We start from the raw sequence: 19832 nt of genomic DNA, 5'->3' as shown, positions 1-19832 counted from the left end.
AAATAAAAACCTAAACATTATCATTAGAGATGGTTCTAGAAACAACCTCCCTGCAACGCTCGGGGAAGCTTTAGTTTTTGGTTACAAAAAAGAACCAAATGGGAACATTCTGTGTTTGCTGGTTATATTTTTCCTCCTTATTTTTGTGATATTTTTCTTGTGTCAGCTGGAACATAAAACAAAAGTTCAGCCAAAATCCAAAATCTTTTTGTGTCGGATCATTCAGTCAGGTAGGCCCTACTGCAGAAATGACACACTTTTAAAACTAACTTAAGTCTTGTAAAACTTGAAGAAGTGTAGGAAAATAAACGGGCTGAATATTAATATGCCATATTTGGCTCGGCGTTTAATTCCTGATCAAGACCTTTTGACTGACGCTTGTGTTTCTGTTTGTGACGCGACGCTCTGTTTAGCCCCGCCCACACTCAAATCTCATTGGTCTACAACCCCGCCATGACGTCCCGCTTGCGCGGTAGAGGCGCGTGTCGCGCACTTTTGACGCGCCTGTGTAACAATTCCGGGAGCGCGTTCAGATCGACGCGTCTCAATAAACTCAATGGCCGCGACTGAGAAACTGATCCAGAGCGTCTCCGGTTACCCGGTGCTCTACAACGCGTCGCTGCACGATTATCGCAGTTCCGAGCGGCGCGTGAACGCGTGGAGGGAGGTCGCCGCGTGCGTCGGGCTCTCCGGTCAGTGCGTCAACATCACGCGCGCTCGACAAGCGTTTGACTTTGAAAAGTGTTTCTGTTCTGTTGATCTTGATGATTTTACACACATATTTACAGCTGGAGACTCAACAACTACAACGCGTCCGTGTCCGTCAAACTGCGGTTTGATCGTTGATTATTGAAGGCGCGTTCTGAGACGCGTCGCTAGCGCTATAAATGATGGACAATATATTGAAGTTAACAGGGATTCATTTAGCGCGCGTTCTTGAGTTTCATATGTTGATTTATTAATATTTCAGCCGTTTAAACTGCCTTCTGTTCCGCTCCGTCTAGTTGTTTTTAAACGCGCGTCTTTCTGTTTGTTTTCTGAAGAACTTTGAGGCATAAAGTCTCTGATTCACGATACGAGTGCAGATTTATGATACTGTACGATAAGAGACATTAAAACGCGTAACGCGGCGCATTATTGCACTAAGACAGTTATATTAATATATACACCTTATTGCTGTAAATAGCCATTATGTGTCTTATACTTGTCACATTTCTATTATTTATTATTATTATTATGTCTTGTATTTACATGGAAGCTTCATTCACTAAAGGGAAAAATCAAATCATTGTCAATAAAGCTCTTTCTGATTCTGATTTTCATATTAGGCTGATACTTTATAATGCTTTTATATGATAAAATGTTTAAAGTAACCATGAAATCAAAACTGACCATTCTTATTTTTGCATGGAATATTACAGTATTTATTATAAATGATTTATCCTACAATACAGAGTTAAGCCCTGCCTACATTTGTTCTTATTGTTCATTTGTTTCGGATATTCGTCACTATCGGGGAGAAAACACCAGTTTCATCTCGACTTTAATGTTCAATATCGTGTTTTATTCATATTCTCATCTGTATCTGCCTGTATATAATATGCATCATGAATAACTGCATTTGATCTTTTAATATCAATGTCTTTAATGCATTAAGCCACGGTAAGCATTTTAACAGCTTTCTGGAGGAGAAAATTATAAAGTAAAAACTAGTGTTTCAAACACGATCGTCGCAGAAACAGTGTCGCTCAGATCCGGCGCACATGTGGATCCAGGCGTTACAGATGTTGCCGGATCTGAGCGACGCCATGTTTCTGTCGGGGTCCATTGTGTTTTTCACTGTAAACTAAAATTCTGTTAAATTTATGTTAAAAAAACGGCCGCTGTGGTTGCCAGAAATTTACCGTAAAAAAATACAGTACCAACATTTTAGGTTTTACAGACTTAAATTTACAGTAAACATTTTTTAAAGTATTTGAAGCATATTGAAGTACTAATATCTGTTTTGTACCATTGTAATACACTGACATCCACCAATCACAGTGGAGATTAGAGTCGCATGATAAATCAAAGCTCATCACAAGCAGCTTTTCCACAAGAGTTAATACTAATATACAGAAGCTGCACAGTGTCACTCACACACACACTAAACACACATGACAGTGTAAAAATGCAATAAACACTAATTTAACAACATTAAATGTAACATAAAACCCTAATGTACATCACTGATTAGAAAAAAAACTATCCATCCATCTTCCGCTTATCCGGGGCCGGGTGGCGTGGGGAGCAGTCTAACAGGGATGCCCAGACTTCCCTCTCCCTAGACACTTCCTCCAGCTCTTCCGGGGGGACCCCGAGGCGTTCCCAGACCAGCTGGGAGACATAGTCCCTCCAGCATGTCCTAGGTCTTCCCCGGGTCCTCCTCCTAGTGGGACATGCCCGGAACACCTTCCCGGGAAGGTGTCCAGGAGGCATCTGGAAAAGATGCCCGAGCCACCTCAGCTGGCCCCTCTCGATGTGGAGGAGCAGCGGCTCTACTCTGAGCTCTTCCCGAGTGACCGAGCTTCTCACCCTATCTCTAAGGGATCGCCCAGCCACCCTGCGGAGAAAGCTCATTTCGGCCGCCTGTATCCGGGATCTTGTCCTTTCAGTCATGACCCACAGCTCATGACCATAGGTGAGAGTAGGAACGTAGATTGACCGGTAAATCGAGAGCTTCGCCTTCCGGCTCAGCTCTTTCTTCACCACGACAGACCGGTACATCGACCGCATTACTGCAGAAGCTGCACCGGTCCGTTCCATCCTTCCCTCACTCGTGAACAAGACCCCAAAATACTTGAACTCCTCCACTTGAGACAGGAACTCTCCACCAACCTGAAGTGGGCAAGCCACCCTTTTCCGACTGAGAACCATGGCCTCGGATTTGGAGGCGCTGATTCTCATCCCAGCCGCTGATTCTCATCCCAGCCGCTGATTCTCATCCCAGCCGCTTCACACTGGGCTGCAAACCGTCCCAGCGCATGCTGAAGGTCCTGGTCTGATGGGGCCAGCATGACAACATCATCCGCAAAGAGCAGAGACGAAATCGTGTTGTCCCCAAACCTGACACCCTCCGGCCCCTGTCTGCGCCTAGAAATTCTGTCCATAAAAATTATGAACAGAACCAGCGACAAAGGACAGCCCTGCCGGAGTCCAACATGCACCGGGAACAAGTCTGACTTACTGCCGGCAATGCGAACCAAGCTCCTGCTCCGGTCGTACAGGGACCGGATAGCCCTTAGCAAAGGGCCCCGGACCCCATACTCCCAGAGCACCCTCCACAGGCCGCCACGAGGGACACAGTCGAATGCCTTCTCCAAATCCACAAAGCACATGTGGATTGGTTGGGCAAACTCCCATGAACCCTCCAGCACCCTGGAGAGGGTATAGAGCTGGTCCAGTGTTCCACGACCGGGACGAAAACCGCACTGTTCCTCCTGAATCGAGGTTCTACTATCGGCCGTCTTCTCCTCTCCAGTACCCTGGCATAGACTTTCCCGGGGAGGCTGAGAAGTGTGATTCCCCTATTGTTGGAGCACACCCCCGGTCCCCCTTCTTATAAAGAGGGACCATCACCCTGGTCTGCCAGTCCAAAGGTACTGTCCCCGACCGTCACGCGATGTTGCAGAGGCGTGTCAGCCAAGACAGCCCCACAACATCCAGAGACTTGAGGTACTCGGGGCGGATCTCATCCACCCCCGGTGCCTTGCCACCGAGGAGTTTCTTGACTACCTCAGGGACTTCAGCTTGGGTGATGGGCGAGTCCGCCTCTGAGCCCTCGGCCTCTGCTTCCTCAATGGAAGACGTGTCGGTGGGATTGAGGAGATCCTCGAAGTATTCCTTCCACCGTCCGATGACATCCCCATTCGAGGTCAACAGCTGCCCACCTCCACTGAAAACAGTGTCGGTAGGGCACTGCTTCCCTCTCCTGAGGAGCCGGATGGTTTGCCTGAATTTCTTCGAGGCCAATCCTTCTCCATGGCCTCACCGAACTCTTCCCAAGCCCGATTTTTTGCCCCCACAACCACCCGGGCTGCAGTCCGCTTGGCCTGCCGGTACCTGTCAGCTGCCTCAGGAGTCCCACAAGCCAGTGTTGGTAGGGCACTGCTTCCCTCTCCTGAGGAGCCGGATGGTTTGCCAGAATTTCTTCGAGGCCAATCCTTCTCCATGGCCTCACCGAACTCTTCCCAAGCCCGATTTTTTGCCCCCACAACCACCCGGGCTGCAGTCCGCTTGGCCTGCCGGTACCTGTCAGCTGCCTCAGGAGTCCCACAAGCCAGTCAGGCCCGATAGGACACCGGGTTCGGGGATTGCCGCCTCGACAGGCACCGGAGACCTTACGTCCACAGCTCCGAGTGGCTGCGTTGACAATGGAGGTGGAGAACATGGTCCACTCGGACTCAATATCTTCAGACTCCCTCGGGATCCGGTCGAAGCTCTGCTGGAGGTGGAAGTTAAAGATCTCTCTGACAGGGGGATTCAGCCAAACGTTCCCAACAGACCCTCACAGTACGTTTGGGTCTGCCGAGTCTGTCCAGCTTCTTCCCCCGCCATCAGATCCAACTCACCACCAGGTGGTGATCAGTTGACAGCTCCGCCCCTCTCTTCACCCGAGTGTCCAAGACATACGGCCGGAGGTCAGATGAAACGACCACAAAGTCAATCATTGACCTCCGGCCTAGGGTGTCCTGGTGCCACGTGCACTGATGGACAGACACCCTTATGCTTGAACATGGTGTTCGTTATGGACAAGCTGTAACTAGCACAGAAGTCCAATAACAGAACACCACTCGGGTTCATATCAGGGGGGCTATTCCTCCCAATCACGCCCCTCCAGGTGTCACTGTGGCTGCCCACGTGGGCGTTGAAGTAGAACAACGGAGTCCCCAGTCAGAGCACTTTCCAGCACCCCTCCCAGAGACCCCAAGAAGGCCGGGTACTCTACACTGCCGTTTGGCGCATAGGCACACACGACAGTGAGAGACCTATCCCTGACCCGAAGGCGCAGGGAAGCGACCCTCTCGTTCACCGGGGTGAACTCCAACACATGGCGGCGGGCTGGGGGCTATAAGCAAACCCACACCAGCCCGCCGCCTCTCACCATGGGCAACTCCAGAGTGGTAAAGAGTCCATCCTCTCTCCAGGAGTGTGGTTCCAGAGCCCAAGCTGTGCGTGGAGGTGATCCCGACTATCTCTAGTCGGAACCTCTGAACGTCACGCACAATCTCAGGCTCCTTCCCCGCCAGAGAGGTGACGTTCCACGTCCCTAGAGCTAGTTTCCATGTCCAGGGATCGGGTTGTCGAGGCCCCCGCCTTCGACTGCCGCCCGATCCACTACGCACCAGCCCCTTATGGTCCCTCCTGTAGGGCTGAGCCCAGCCGGACCACCGGGTCTGGGGGCCCGACCACCAGGAGCTCGCATACGAGCCCCAACCCCAGGCATGGCTCCAGGGTGGGGCTCCGGCTGCGCCATGCTGGGCGACGTCACGGTCCTTGCATTTGCTGACATCATAAAGGGTTTTTGAACCGCTCTTAGTCTGACCCGTCACCTAGGACCTGTTTGCCTTCGGAGACCCTGCCAGGAGTATATAGCCCCAGACAACATAGCTCCTAGGGTCATTCGGGTACTCAACCCCCTCCACCACGGTAAGGTGGCAGTTCAAGGAAAAAAACAAAACAAAAAACTATTATATAATTATTTCAACAAAAATACATCAGATGTGAAGTGTCGCGCAGGGAATTAAGGGAATAAGTTAAATTTTTTCACTGTAAATTATTCAATGACTTGTTCTTTTTCACTTCCAAAAACTGTAAATTTAACGGAATTACTGTAAAATTACATTAAATGTAAAGTTAGATCACCATATATAGTACATAAAGTTTCTATCAACCAATTAAAAGTTTTTTCTTTTACCGTTAAAATCACGATAATTTTTTACAGTGAAGAGAAAGTGTGTTTCCTCGGTCTTGTTTTAGATCATCAAGCTGCCGTTCAGAGTTCCAGCGCTTCAGAAAGTCCCTGTAAGATGATCATTTTTATGATGATGATGATAAACCTGATTCTGTGCGTGTTTGAGTTGAATCACATCTGATCAGAGACTCGGAGTTTAAAGGAGGAGTTCACTTTAAAACGAACATTAGCCCATGATTTACTCTCCCTGAACTCATCCTAGAGTTTATGACTCTCTTCTGTCAGATGAACACAATCTGAGTTATTAATAACTGACGCTTCCGAGCTTTATAATGGCAGTGGATTGCAACCATCAGTTTAAAGCTCATAAAAGTTTATCTGTCCATCATAAAAGTGCTAATAAAGGCATTCTGAAGCGAAGCGTTGCGTTTGTGTAAGAAAAATATCCATATTTAAAATTTTATAAAGTAAAATAGCTTCCGGCCAAACAAACATACGGATTCGACTGAAGTCTGAGCGCAACTAATGCAACACACTGCTGATATTTACACTACACCATGATGCGCTACGCTAATACTGATGCCATGAGTTGTGGAGTTTTCCCGCTGCAGTGTGTGTGTGTGTGTGTGTGTGTGTGAGAGAGTTTAACGCTGTTCTCCCGCTGCAGTGGTGGAATGCAAGAGACGATGGAAGACCATCAGGGATCGCTACATCCGAGAGCGGAGACTCTGCAAGCTGAAGAGGGAAGAAGGAGGCCGGCGCCTGCATTACTGGCCACACAGAGACAGCCTCTCGTTCCTGGACAATCACATCCGGAAGAGGAAGATTCCCAGTGAAGCCGAGGCTCTGGAGGATCCGGATGACGGGGACGGAAGCGCTCGCGATTCGCCCGAGTCGCTCGACGAGTCCAGCGGCGGAGACTCAAAGTCCAGCCTGGGAAACAGAGCAAAGAGTGACGGCAGGTTTGAGCCCAAGCATCCGCTCAAAGCGGCGATCCCGCTCAATCCCATAATGCCCCTGTCTATCGTGGCTCAGCTCAAACCACTGCAACACATGAGGCCGCTGGTCTCTGCTCTTCCTCCGGGCCTGAAGGGGGCGCCGGCGTCCGGTTCATCAGCGCAGACCTCAGAGACTCCGACACACACACGGGTCTCAGAGAACGAGCCTCTAAAGAGCGTCCAGAAAGCCTTGGATGAGGACGAGCTGTTCCTCTTGAGTTTCGTCCCGGCCCTCAAAAGACTGACGCCACAGAAAAGAGCCGTGGTTAAAATGCAGATCCAGAAGATCATGTTTGACGCAGAGTTCAAGGACCAGTGAACGCTGATGGTGTCGGACTCAGTACAAGGACATGTAGCTTTACATCGGAGCCCGGAAACATCTGACGGTCAATTATTGTTGAAATTATGACTGTCAAAATTCTGACTTAAGTCGTAAAAAAGTCGAAACTGACTTGAGTCAAAATTGCGACAAAAAAGTTGGAATTATGAAATTATGGTTGAAATTATGGGTCAAAATTCTAACATGAGTCAGTTTGGACATTTTTACGTCTTGAGTCAAAATTGCGACAAAAAGTTGGACTTAGAATTTTGACAGTCATATTTGACCTAAGTCAATTGACTTTTTACGACTTAAGTCATGAAATTATGGTTGAAATTGCGAGTCAAAATTCTGACTTAAAGCCCGGAAACATCTGTCAATTATAGCTGAAATTATGACTGTCAAAATTCTGACTTAAGTAAAAATTCTGATATAAATTCAAAATTCTGACTTAAGACAAAAAAGTCAAAACTGACTGAAGTCAAAATTGCGACAAAAAAGTTAAAAAGACATAAAAAGTCATAAAAAAGACTTATGAAATTATGGTTGAAATTGCAAATCAAAATTCTGACTTAAGTCATAAAAAGTCAATTGACCCAAGTCAAAATATGACAGTTGAAAGTATGAGTCAAAATTCTGATATAAAGTGAAAATTCTGACTTAAGATGTAAAAAAAGTTAAAACCAACTTTTTAATTATGAGTCAAAATTGTGATAAATGTTGAATCAATTATGACACACTAAGATCATGTTTGATGCAGAGTTCAAGGACCAGTGCTGTTGGACTCAGTACAAGGACATGTAGTTTTACATTGAAGCCCGGAATCATCTGACTGGCAATTATTGAAATTATGACTGTCAATATTCTGACATAAGTAGAAATTCTGATATAAATTAAAAATTCTGAATGGAAAAAAATAATCGAAACTGATTTAAGTCAAAATTGCGACAAAAAGTTGGACTTATGAAATTATGGTTGAAATTATGAGTCAAAATTCAGATTTAAGTCGTAAAAAGTCGAAACTGACAAAAAGTTGGACTTAGAATTTTGACTCATAATTTCAACTGTCATATTTGACTTAGGTCAATTGACTTTTTGCAATTTCAACCATAATTTCATGACTTAATTCGTAAAAAGTCAATTGAACCAAGTCAAATTATGAGTCAAAATTATGATATAAAATGAAAAGACTGCATTTGACTGCATCTTTTAGATTAAAAGATGCTTTATTTTTGTAAATATCTCAGTATGAAGCTGGAAATGAAGTCCCTCAGTGTTTGATTGGATATTTAGTGGCACAAAAGACCGTTTTTGTAAAATATCACTAGTGAAAATGTTCTTGCATCATTAAATATCTTGAACCACTACTTCTTGCATTTATTTTATTAGGTTTTTTTTTTTTTTTTCATAAGAAGTCTGTGTACAGCTGAACAGTGAATAAACACAGGCCAGTGACTGAGTGAAGCGGCCTGTTGTTTTTTGTCGCATTAATTTATTAAACTGAACGCTGGTGTGGACTGGTGAAGTCTAAACATGGGAATTAAGCTGATTATTGGAGATCTTACATTTTACCTTCTTCATTCTTCCAGCCAATCATGATCTAGTGATGAAGAGTTAATGAGTTGAACAGAGGTTTCACACACACTCCATCAGGAATGAATTCAGTGCAAACGGGTTATAGAAGTTCATTATGGTCACATTCGGTGAAAAGTCATAAGTATGACTGAAAAAGCCATTATTACGACATTATAGTTGAAATTATGACTCAAAATTATGACAAGTCAATTATGATAGTGTAAACTGACTTTAATAATTCTAAGACGTAAAGAAGTCTAAACTGACTTGAGTCAAAATTGCACAAAAAGTTGAAATTAATTACGACAATGGTTGAAATTGAGTAAAAATTCTGAAATAAGTCATAATTATGATACAAAAACTCAAAATTCTTCTGACTGAAGCTGTAAAAAGTCAAAATTAAGACAAAAAAAAAGACATTAAAATGTCAAAATTTTGACTTGAGACAAAAACGTAATTTCAACCTTTCTCCTAATTTTCAACATTTTATAATTTTGAGTCTTTAATCATAATTATGACTAAGCATGTCATAATTACTACTTTGAATCTAATAATGATGGCTTGATGATGTCATAATTGAGATTTCCCGAAGCATGATTTGTCGTTATCGAGTCCGATCTACATTCAGTCCTTCAGGTCCGCCTCAAACTCCTGACATTAGAGATGAACGTCACTCAGATGATGGAAAATCATGCGGATAACTTTAGTTTAAAGGAAGTGATGGAGGCGACACAGACACTGCTGATACTGAGGAAATAAAACCCCTTCAAAAACATGTTTAAAATTAATTTTAATCACCATCTGGACAGTCGACATGAGCTTGTGTGCTTTACACACGGCCAAACGTTTCCAAAAACTTCACATAAATACACATTGTCAGTCTATGTGAATAAATCATCATGTCCTATTAAGACGTTCTGAATTATTTTTAACCTCTATTTTCTAAAACCTTTTTATTTTAATGATAAAAAAGCTTTAGTTTAATCCATGTGGAAAGATATTTACAAAGAAAAACATTCAAAGTGTTAATTAAAAGGAAAAATTAAACGTTGGTGAAGTATTCAAGGTTATTGTTCAGAAGAACATTTATGTGTTCATAGGATTTCTACAAATATTATTTTGCTGTATTAACACGAGTGACATCATTTGGCACCGCAACTGTAGGAAAATCCAATGAAGGATTTGACATTTAAATGTAGGAAGATGAGCAGAGGAGTGTGGTGTACATGCGATCGCAATCTCTTTCATAGAAAAAGACGAGTTTCTTTTCCAAATCCCATCAGGACACACACACACGCACGCACACACACACACGCACACGCACGCACACACACGCACACGCACACTCACTACTGAGATTTTAGTGGATCTTTAGCCTTCAGGAAGAAAAATGCTTTTCTTAATCAGTGTTTTTGTCTTGTTTCCAGTCTAGATATCTAAAAATTCTTAAATCAAGATGTATTTACTAAAGTAGTAAAATGCCATAAGATATTATGTCTTGTTTTCTGGGGAAATAAATCTAAATGAAGTGAGTTTTTGCTTTAAAAAAAAGCAAAATGATCTGCCAATGGGGAAAGAAAAATACATTTAATTTTAAACAGAAACAAGATTATTTTTCTGAGCCTATTGGCAGATCATTTTACTTGTTTTAAGCAAAAACTCACTTAATTTGACTACTTTAGTAAATGCATCTTGATTTAAGAATTTTTAGATATTTACACTGGAAACAAGACAAAGATACTGAGTAAGAAAAGCATGTTTTGCAGTGTGTTCAGGCAATAAGCAGCCAGAACATGATGAGAAGCGCCACGAACAGGAAGAGGCGGGACAGGAACTGCTCATCCGTGTGCTGAGGGGTCCCCGGAGCCGCTGCGGGGTCAAAAGGTCAAGAGGTCAAGGTCAAATTGATTTATATAGCACCTTACACAACATGAATGCAGACCAAAGTGCTGCACAACAGATAACAAAATACAATAAAAAAAAAAAAAGTTTCATACGTCTTTTTATTGATCTCAAGATTGCATTATTAGATTAATCTCAGACAGACTCAGTTTCAATAAATCACACTGCAAAACATCATATTTCTGTCTTGTTTTCCAGCACAAGTATCGAAACATCCTTAACCCTCTCGTGCTCTTCGCATGTCGGACAGAAATGACCGATTTATTTTTGTCAGTGAAATTAATGTATTATATTTTAGTTTAATAATGTTTTTTTTATTTAATGTTTTGTATTTTTAGGGGATTTTATGGTACTAAATTATATTTACGCTGTATTTATAATCCATTAATTCACTTTTTGAGCATAGACCTGAACATTAAATTTCCAGCTTAAACTGTGGCAAATCTTGAACGCTTTAGAGCGACAGACTGAAAGTCTAAAAGACTAAAAGTTTTAAAGTGAACTTAAAAAAAAAAAGTTACAGAATTGAGTATCGTTATGAAAAAATGCACAAAAATACTTTTTAAATTTTTTATATGAAATCTATATTTTCAAAATCACATTTTACTCTAAAACTGAGAAGATCAAAGCCATAAATCTAAACAAGTTGTGTTCAAATGTGAGGTTGATATCTCCAAAACGGATCTTTCAGTGAGATGTTGTTCGGCTGCAGTACCAAACGCTTCCACTAGAGGAAACTCGTCTCTCATTCATTTCCAATGCGTCATTTCTGACCGCGAGGAGCTCAAGTGTGGCTATTGTTATCAGGACCATTAAACCTGTTCCAGTCATGGCCATGATTATTGTGTGTGTTCACACAGCAAGAGCCAAAACCTTTACCAAGTTTCAGACCATTCCGATGAAATTATTATTTTTATTTTTTCTGCCAAAAACGACCGCAGAGCACCAGAGGGTTAAATCAAGATACATTTACTGGAGAAGCAACATGACTCAGTGATTCATTAGCACCATCCTTCTTTCTTGAGTTCATTTAGTGAAAAAACATGATGTTTAATTAACTTAATCCCTTTATTAATAACTTCTTAATGCAGGTCAAAGTTTCCTTATTGTTTTACCTGGAGGTGGTCTTCCGTCGTTGATGTTGAATGCCGTGGCAAAGATCCCGAAAGGAAAAGCCCCGATTCCAAACGACATCTGGAAGCCTCCGTCTCCGAAGCCAAAGCCCTGAAATCCCTGCAAACACACGTCATAAGCTCTCACACACACTGCCAATCTCATCATCCAACTAACTTATTATTTACTCTTCCTTATGTCATTCCAAACCTGTATGACTGACTTCTGTGGAACTCGAGAGGTGAATTTAAAGCCTCTATTGTGCTATTTTAAAGGCTTCTAATGTTGTTTTGGGTTTCCTTCAACAGGTTCACACGCATCAAGGTCAAAAACACTTTCATTTTCTTATATGTTGCTCAACAACTCATTTCTCAAAGAGTCTGAAAAGGTTTGTTTGAAGATTCAGTTGAAGATTCCCCGCCTCTCTGAGAGCTGCTCTGCTCTGATTGGTCAGAAAGCAAACGCTCATTATCATATTATGAATCTCAGCTCTTGACACACAGTGATACGAACAGTGAGTTTTACCGTATCAATCTCATCAGAGTGGAATTGCTTTGTTCTTCTCGACATGAACAACACGAACCAAACTCTTCCAGTCTCAGATAAACTAGTGTTTGAGGGCGGGGCTTAGAGACGCTGCTCAGCCAATGGGCTGCCATTATGCAAATGAGTTTCAAACCTACATAGATTCAGCAGGAAGTGAGACTGAATTACTGACGACTCGTTTCAGTTCAGAATCACTTCTTTCTTTCTAAACTCCATTTATCTGATCTTTCAAACTTTTACTTTCACAAACAGCTTTATCACACACTACATGAAAGAGAACATCTGAAAAAGCATAATAGGCATTTAATAAAAAGCATTTAGTATCATTTAAATGGCATTATATTTTTTTATTAATAGTTTGAATTAGTTTTTATTTATATATTTTCCCTTTTGGTCAAATTTAGTAGAGTTTTTTACCATTTTATTCGGTTTTTTTTGTCTATATAATTAGCTATTTTAATATTTCAGTTAACAGTTATTTTATTCCAAGTAATAATTCTTTTATAGTTTTAGTCTGAAGAACATGGGGGTGAGTAAACGATGACAGAATCTTCATTTTGAGGACAACTAGTCCTTTAATATGTGTCTAATTTTTATCCAGTAAATAATCACTAGAGTTGAGAGAGCAGAGAGTGATGCAACGTTAAACGTCAGATGTTGTCATCCCTCGCTCCATCGTCTGTCCGCAGAGACGCCTTAATAAGTCCCGCCGGGACGCTCGTTTGACTAATGAATTCCTACAGCAACCTTCATCCGTGTAACAGTTTCATCACAAAAGTCTTGTGCAATGATTGCGTTGCAAATGCGTGTACAACCTTAAATGCTGTGTGTGTGTATAAAAAGTGCTGATTAACAATTAATCGCTATTAATCACATCCAAAATAAAAGTTTGTGTTTATATAATATGTGTGTAGTGTGTATAATTATTTAGTATATATAAACATACACACACACACACGTATCTATTTATGAAAATGTATATATAAAAAAAATTATATTTATATATAATATAAATTATGTATAAATATATAAACAGTAAATACATGCAAATATTTTTCAAATATAAACGCAGGCATGTGTGTATGTTTATATATACAAAATAATTATACACATTACACACACATATAAACAGAAACTTTTTGGATGTGATTAATCGTTGCCCAGAACTAATATATATGTATTAGTGTGTGTGATTTTTTTCCTCTATACCATGACAAAAGAAACGGCTGCTTATATATAGATCGAGCTCACATTGTCTGAGTGTGTTAACGATACTCACGCCACGATTCTCCGGTTCGGGCCGCTGGCCCTGCGGTCGTGGAGGAGTTCGCTCTCTGAAATCACACAGGAAAATCACTTCAGATTTTAATAGTTTAATCAATGGTATACTGGTGTGTATAATCACATTTATTCATATAACGCTTCATACAGTATAGACTGTTTCAAAGCAGCTTCACAGTCATAAACAGGAAAATAACAGAATCAAAGATTCAAACTATGAGACAAACTCAAATTCTGCTTTAAAGCAATTCAGTTCAGTTCAATATTGGTGTTGACGTTGCAAATATCATCAGTTATTAAATGAGTAAATTAGGCAGCTCTACAGAAGTTCGCAAAAGTGATAAAAAGTTTATATTTTAAACAATCATTATAATAATATTTTTGTATAATTCAGCAAATTAAATGAGTTTCATTTTTATTATTTTCTCTTTTGATTTAGAAGTTGATGACACTTTCTACTGTTGTGTGTATGTGTGTGAGTGCGTGTGAGTATGAGTTTGTGTGTGAGCATGAGTGTGAGTATGAGTGAGCGTGTGTGAGTATGAGTGAGCGTATGTGACTATGAGTGAGCGTGAGTATGAGTGTGCGTGAGTGAGCACGAGTATGAGTGAGCGCGAGTATGAGTGTGTGAGTATGAGTGCGTGTGAGCATGAGTGAGTATGAGTGAGCGTGTGTGAGTATGAGTGCGAGTATGAGTGAGTGTGTGAGTATGAGTGAGCATATGTGAGTATGAGTACGTGTGAGCATGAGTATGAGTGAGCGTGAGTATGAGTGAGAGTATGAGTGAGCGTGTGTGAGTATGAGTGAGCGTGTGTGAGAATGAGTGAGCGTGAGTATGAGTGAGCGTGAGTATGAGTGAGCGTGTGAGTATGAGTGAGTGTGTGAGCATGAGTGAGTGTGTGAGCATGCGAGTGTATGTGAGCATGAGTGAGCGTGTGTGAGCATGAGTGAGCGTGAGTATGAGTGTGTGAGAGTATGAGTGAGCGTGAGTGTGAGTGAGCGTGAGTATGAGTATGAGTGAGCGTGAGTATGAGTGTGTGTGAGTGTGTGAGTATGAGTGAGCGTGTGAGTATGAGTGAGTGAGTATGAGTGAGCGTGAGTATGAGTGTGAGTATGAGTGAGCGTGTGTGAGCGTGTGGGAGAATGAGTGAGCGTGAGTATGAGTGAGCGTGAGTATGAGTGAGCGTGTGAGTATGAGTGAGTGTGTGAGCATGCGAGTGTATGTGAGCATGAGTGAGCGTGTGTGAGCATGAGTGAGCGTGAGTATGAGTGTGTGAGAGTATGAGTGAGCGTGAGTGTGAGTGAGCGTGAGTATGAGTATGAGTGAGTATGAGTGTGTGTGAGTGTGTGAGTATGAGTGAGCGTGTGAGTATGAGTGAGTGAGTATGAGTGAGCGTGAGTATGAGTGTGAGTATGAGTGAGCGTGTGTGAGCGTGTGAGTATGAGTGAGCGCGAGTATGAGTATGAGTGAGCGTGAGTATGAGTGAGAGTATGAGTGAGCGTGAGAGTATGAGTGAGCGAGCGTGTGTGAGCGTGAGTATGAGTGAGCGAGCGTGTGTGAGCGTGAGTATGAGTGAGCGTGAGAGTATGAGTGAGCGTGAGTATGAGTGAGCATGAGTATGAGTGTGAGTATGAGTGAGTGTGTGTGAGTATGAGTGCGTTTGAGTATGAGTGAGTGTGTGTGAGTGAGCGTGTGAGTATGAGTGAGCGTGTGAGTATGAGTGTGTGTGAGTATGAGTGAGTATGAGTGAGCGTTTGAGTATGAGTGAGCATGAGAGTATGGGTGAGCGTGAGTATGATGTAGCGTGAGTATGAGTGTGAGTGAGCTTGTGTGAGCGTGTGAGTATGAGTGCGTTTGAGTATGAGTGAGTATGTGTGTGAGCGTGTGAGTATGAGTGAGTATGAGTGAGCGTGTGAGTGTGTGAGCGTGTGAGTATGAGTGAGTATGAGTGCGAGTATGAGTGAGTGTGTGTGAGCGTGTGAGTATGAGTGCGTTTGAGTATGTGTGAGTGTGTGAGTATGAGTGAGCGTGTGAGTATGAGTGCGTTTGAGTATGAGTGAGTATGAGTGAGTGTGAGTATGAGTGAGCGTGTGTGAGTGAGCGTGTGTGAGTATGAGTGAGCGTGTGTGAGTATGAGCGTGTGTGAGTATGAGTGAGCGTGTGAGTATGAGTGAGCGTGAGTATGAGTGAGCGTGAGTATGAGTGAGCGTGAGTATGAGCGTGTGTGAGTATGAGTGAGCGTGTGTGAGTATGAGTGAGCGTGTGAGTATGAGTGAGCGTGAGTATGAGCGTGTGTGAGTATGAGTGAGCGTGTGAGTATGAGTGAGCGTGTGTGAGTGAGCGTGTGTGAGTATGAGTGAGCGTGTGAGTATGAGTGAGCGTGTGTGAGTGAGCGTGTGTGAGTATGAGTGAGCGTGTGAGTATGAGTGAGCGTGAGTATGAGCGTGTGTGAGTATGAGTGAGCGTGTGAGTATGAGTGAGCGTGTGTGAGTGAGCGTGTGTGAGTATGAGTGAGCGTGTGAGTATGACTGAGCGCGAGTATGAGTGAGCGTGTGTGAGTATGAGTGAGCGTGTGTATGTGTGAGCATGCGAGTGTATGTGAGCATGAGTGAGCGCGAGTATGAGTGAGCATGAGAGTGTGTGTGCGAGTATGAGTGAGCGTGAGGGTGTGAGTGCGTGTATGAATGTCAAGTAAATACCAGTAAACTTTGACCATGTGGGGACATTTTTTTAAGTCCTCATGTGGAAACAAGTTTATAAATCACAGTGATAAATTTTGAAAATCTAAAATAACAAAAAATTGTTTCTTTCTAAAGTCATATTTCAAAGCTCTACAACACAAACATCATTATCTCTCTCTCTCTCTCTCTCTCTCTCACACACACACACACACCTGGGGTCCTGCTGGCCGGTGCTGCCTCTGCCGTACAGCGGGATCACCTTCTCTCGGCTGATTCCTGCTTTACACACGGGACACACCTGTCTGTTCGGCCTGGTTTCCAGCCACTGCAGACACATACACACACACACACACACACAGTTCAGGTGCATAGAACTAAAGTCATATCACATGATCATGAAACACTGAAACACTGCAACACTCACCTGATGCAAACACGGCCAGCTGGAGGACACACACATCACAGAGGCGATCAGAGAGGACAGAGAAAACAAGAGTTGAGCGAGTCACATTCACACAGAGATTTGCGAGCGTGTCATGCAGGGTCTCAATAGAAGAGGTGTGTGTGTGTGTGTGTGTGTGTGTAGGCTCTCACCAGAACAGGTGTCCACACAGACTGATGACGGCATCTTTAGATGTGTCGAGGCAGATGTTACACTCGAAGGTGCCGTCCTGAGTTCCACTGCTGCTGTTCTCTGTTCCTGCTGGACTCTCACTCGCTGCTGCACTGGCCATGATCTCACTGACGACCTCAGCGCACGCTACACACACACACACACACACATCAGGGTGTTAACATTGAGTACATGAGTCTAAATTTCTCTAGATAAATAGACAGACACACATGATGTTAATAATCACGTCAGGATATTGTACATGACTGTATATACACACACACAGTCAAAAACAGACACACAAACAAACACAGAGAAAAAACACACACATTCATACTTACAATAATTAGAAGCGAACTGTCAGTCAAAATAAAGCACAGACAGACAGACATACACACACATAGTCAAAAACAGACACACAGTTAAAAACAAACACACACACACAGTTAAAAACAAACACACACACAGTTAAACACACACACAGTTAAAAACAAACACACACACAGTTAAAAACAAACACACACACACACACACACACACACACACACACACAATAATCAAAATGTCAGTCAAAATAACAACGCAGTAAGTGCATCAGAATGTGTTGACATTAGCGGTTTAGATCGCTGATCTTATACTCAAACACCACGACTCTCCGTTACCTAATCGCTAACATGTTTATAATAATAATAATATACTCGGATAACATTACCTGATCCGTCTCATCAAACCGTCTGAGAAGAGAGAAGTTAAACCCGCAGCTTCACTCAACAACTTTCAGCTGATTGCGTCAACATTACGCTACCCGGAAGTTCAACCCGCTGACGTCACACGCGTTAGACCAATGGTGTTACACCTGTCGAAATACAACAGAGAATTCGCATGATTCTGTGATCGATACAGCAGACATACATAATGTTTCTCGTTTTATTCGTGAAAAGTTAATATAATTAATTAATAACTCGTTCAGTTCAATGTTGTTTAAAAAGCGAGTGGTCACGTGATAACTGTTACTGGTCTCATCGCTCATGAGGTTAAGCCAATCGCTGCCGTTTGCTTACTAAAGAGGTTACAGCGTCTCATAGAGATCGATTGGGCAGATATGTGTATATCATGAACGAATAATTGGAAATTATACATATTAATGATTATATAATTATTGTAGTGTACAAAAATTCTCTAATAAGAAAATATTTGACTGTGGCTCGAGCGCCACCTGGAGGAAATGACGTGATGTTGCAGCAGTGACTGACAAACACACGAGGGACAGAGTTAAAGGCCAGGAGATATGATGGCGTGATCGTGTGTGTGTGTGTGTGTGTGTTTTAGGAGTGTGTGGGCAATTAACGTGTATTTGCTGCTGCAGTTTTGATGCTTTATAACACAGCGCGTGGAACATCTTCAAATGATTAGGCCTATAAGAGCAGTGGATAATAATAATGTGTAAAACATCTTGCAATAGAAATAATACAAATAATATATCAAGAATATAACCAAATACAATTCAGTGTATGTGTGTGTGTGTATGAGAGAGAGAGACAGTGTGTGTGTGTGTGTGTCTGTGTTTGAGAGAGAGAGAGAGAGAGAGAGAGATAGAGAGAGTGAGTGAGTGTGTGTGTGAGAGTGTGTGTGTGAGTGTGAGTGTGCGTGTGTGAGTGTGTGTATGTGAGTGTGAGAGTGTGAGTGTGAGAGTGTGTGTGTAAGTATGAGAGTGTGAGTGTGAGAGTGTGTGTGTGTGTGTGAGTGTGAGTGTGAGAGTGTGTGTGTGTGTGAGTGTGAGTGTGCGTGTGTGAGTGTGTGTGTGTAAGTGTGTGTGTGTGTTCCACCAGGATGTTAATGAACACATCTGGGAATCAGCATCCTCTCATTCTCATGTTCCTCTTCTTCTCGTTGCTATTATAGAAACAGTAGATCAGCACTGATGGATGTGTGTGTGTGTGTGTGTGTGTGTGTGAACATAAACTCTCTCTCTCATCAGTTTCTGAACCGCAGACATTCTTTCGTCTCACAAACACGGGAAAGGATGTGATTCACTGCATTCATAAAATGCTTTTTTATTTAAAAAACGGCACTCCAGAACCAACTGAACACTGAGTGTGTGTGTGTGTGTGTGTGTGTGAGAGAGTCAGTGCGTGAGTGTGTGTGTGTGAGTCAGTGCGTGAGAGTGTGTTTGTGTGTGTGAGTGAGAGAGTCAGTGCGTGAGTGTGTGTGTTTGTGTGTGTGAGTGAGTGTGTGTGAGTCAGTGCGTGAGAGTGTGTTTGTGTGTGTGAGTGAGTGTGTGTGAGTCAGTGTGTGAGAGTGTGTTTGTGTGTGTGAGTGAGTGTGTGTGAGTCAGTGCGTGAGTGTGTGTGTGTGTGAGTGAGTGTGTATGTAAGTGTGTGTGTGTGTGTGTATGAGAGTCAGTGCGTGAGTGTGTGTGAGTGAGTGAGTGTGTATGTATGTAAGTGTGTGTGTGTGTATGAGAGTCAGTGCGTGAGTGTGTGTGTGAGTGAGTGTGTATGTATGTAAGTGTGTGTGTGTGAGAGTGTGCCTGTGTTTGTGTGTGTGTGAGAGAGAGTGAGTGAATGTAACCCATAATAAGGACTAAGTATATCATGATTATACTTTTTATGTCATAATTACGTGCCATATTGAAGCGATATCATTATGAGACTGTGCGCGGGCACGATTACAGTAGGGGCGGGGCTTCAGGGTCAGCAGAGTGGGCGGGGCGTGCGTCAGTCAGAGGTCAGTTGAGTGGGCGGGGCGTGCGTCAGTCAGAGGGGCGGGGCTTCAGGGTCGGGGCGTGCGGTTGCCAGGCGCTGGGTCACTCGTGTGGGAAGTGCTGAAATTTCAACGCGTCACAGGAGC

General features: G+C 42.8%; 3 protein-coding genes across 4 annotated transcripts in view; 2 read left to right on the top strand and 1 right to left on the bottom strand.

The window, feature by feature from the left end:
• Positions 1-465: 465 nt before the first annotated feature.
• On the top strand, positions 466-8739 carry LOC311083428 (uncharacterized protein). The gene is made up of 2 exons (XM_084114946.1): positions 466-692; positions 6621-8739. The coding sequence occupies exons 1-2, from the start codon at positions 557-559 to the stop codon at positions 7268-7270; spliced, it is 786 nt and encodes a 261-aa protein (XP_083971072.1). The 5' UTR covers positions 466-556; the 3' UTR covers positions 7271-8739.
• Positions 8740-9616: 877 nt separating this feature from the next.
• Positions 9617-17837, bottom strand: rnf185 (ring finger protein 185). 2 transcript variants are annotated; one of them, XR_014606292.1, is made up of 8 exons: positions 17695-17837; positions 16964-17129; positions 16794-16812; positions 16582-16694; positions 13686-13740; positions 11863-11980; positions 10510-10714; positions 9617-10406 (listed from the first exon to the last, which is right to left on the bottom strand). XR_014606292.1 is itself a non-coding variant. In XM_084114950.1 (7 exons), exons 2-7 carry the CDS (start codon positions 17101-17103, stop codon positions 10617-10619), a joined length of 543 nt encoding a protein of 180 aa, XP_083971076.1. In that variant the 5' UTR covers positions 17104-17129; positions 17695-17837; the 3' UTR covers positions 9617-10616. The 2 variants fall into 2 exon arrangements, 1 of the variants encoding a protein (XP_083971076.1); XM_084114950.1 differs by having other exon boundaries at positions 9617-10714.
• A 1903-nt stretch (positions 17838-19740) lies between these two features.
• Positions 19741-19832, top strand: part of mbd2 (methyl-CpG binding domain protein 2) — a 36267-nt gene continuing 36175 nt past the window's right edge. The window contains exon 1 of the mRNA XM_084114945.1: positions 19741-19832. This exon is cut by the window's right edge and continues 323 nt beyond it. The gene's annotated coding sequence lies outside the window, so the exon portion shown is untranslated.

The sequence above is a fragment of the Abramis brama genome (assembly GCF_963993115.1).
Source record: "Abramis brama genome assembly, chromosome: 5".
In the NCBI taxonomy this organism is placed as follows: Eukaryota; Metazoa; Chordata; class Actinopteri; order Cypriniformes; family Leuciscidae; genus Abramis; species Abramis brama.
Note: the sequence above shows the minus strand (reverse complement) of the source record. Positions and strands in the feature narration are given on the sequence as shown.

What these genes read in the sequence shown, in the direction of transcription:
- LOC311083428 (XM_084114946.1), top strand. Translation starts at nt 557, where the DNA reads ATGGCCGCGACTGAGAAACTGATCCAGAGCGTCTCCGGTTACCCGGTG. An exon ending in CGCGTGCGTCGGGCTCTCCG is followed by an intron (nt 693 to 6,620) that starts GTCAGTGCGTCA and finishes CTCCCGCTGCAG; the next exon opens with TGGTGGAATGCAAGAGACGA.
- rnf185 (XM_084114950.1), bottom strand. Translation starts at nt 17,103, where the DNA reads ATGGCCAGTGCAGCAGCGAGTGAGAGTCCAGCAGGAACAGAGAACAGC. An exon ending in ACCGGCCAGCAGGACCCCAG is followed by an intron (nt 13,741 to 16,581) that starts GTGTGTGTGTGT and finishes GTGTGATTTCAG; the next exon opens with AGAGCGAACTCCTCCACGAC. An exon ending in CCGAACCGGAGAATCGTGGC is followed by an intron (nt 11,981 to 13,685) that starts GTGAGTATCGTT and finishes GTGTGTTTGCAG; the next exon opens with GGATTTCAGGGCTTTGGCTT.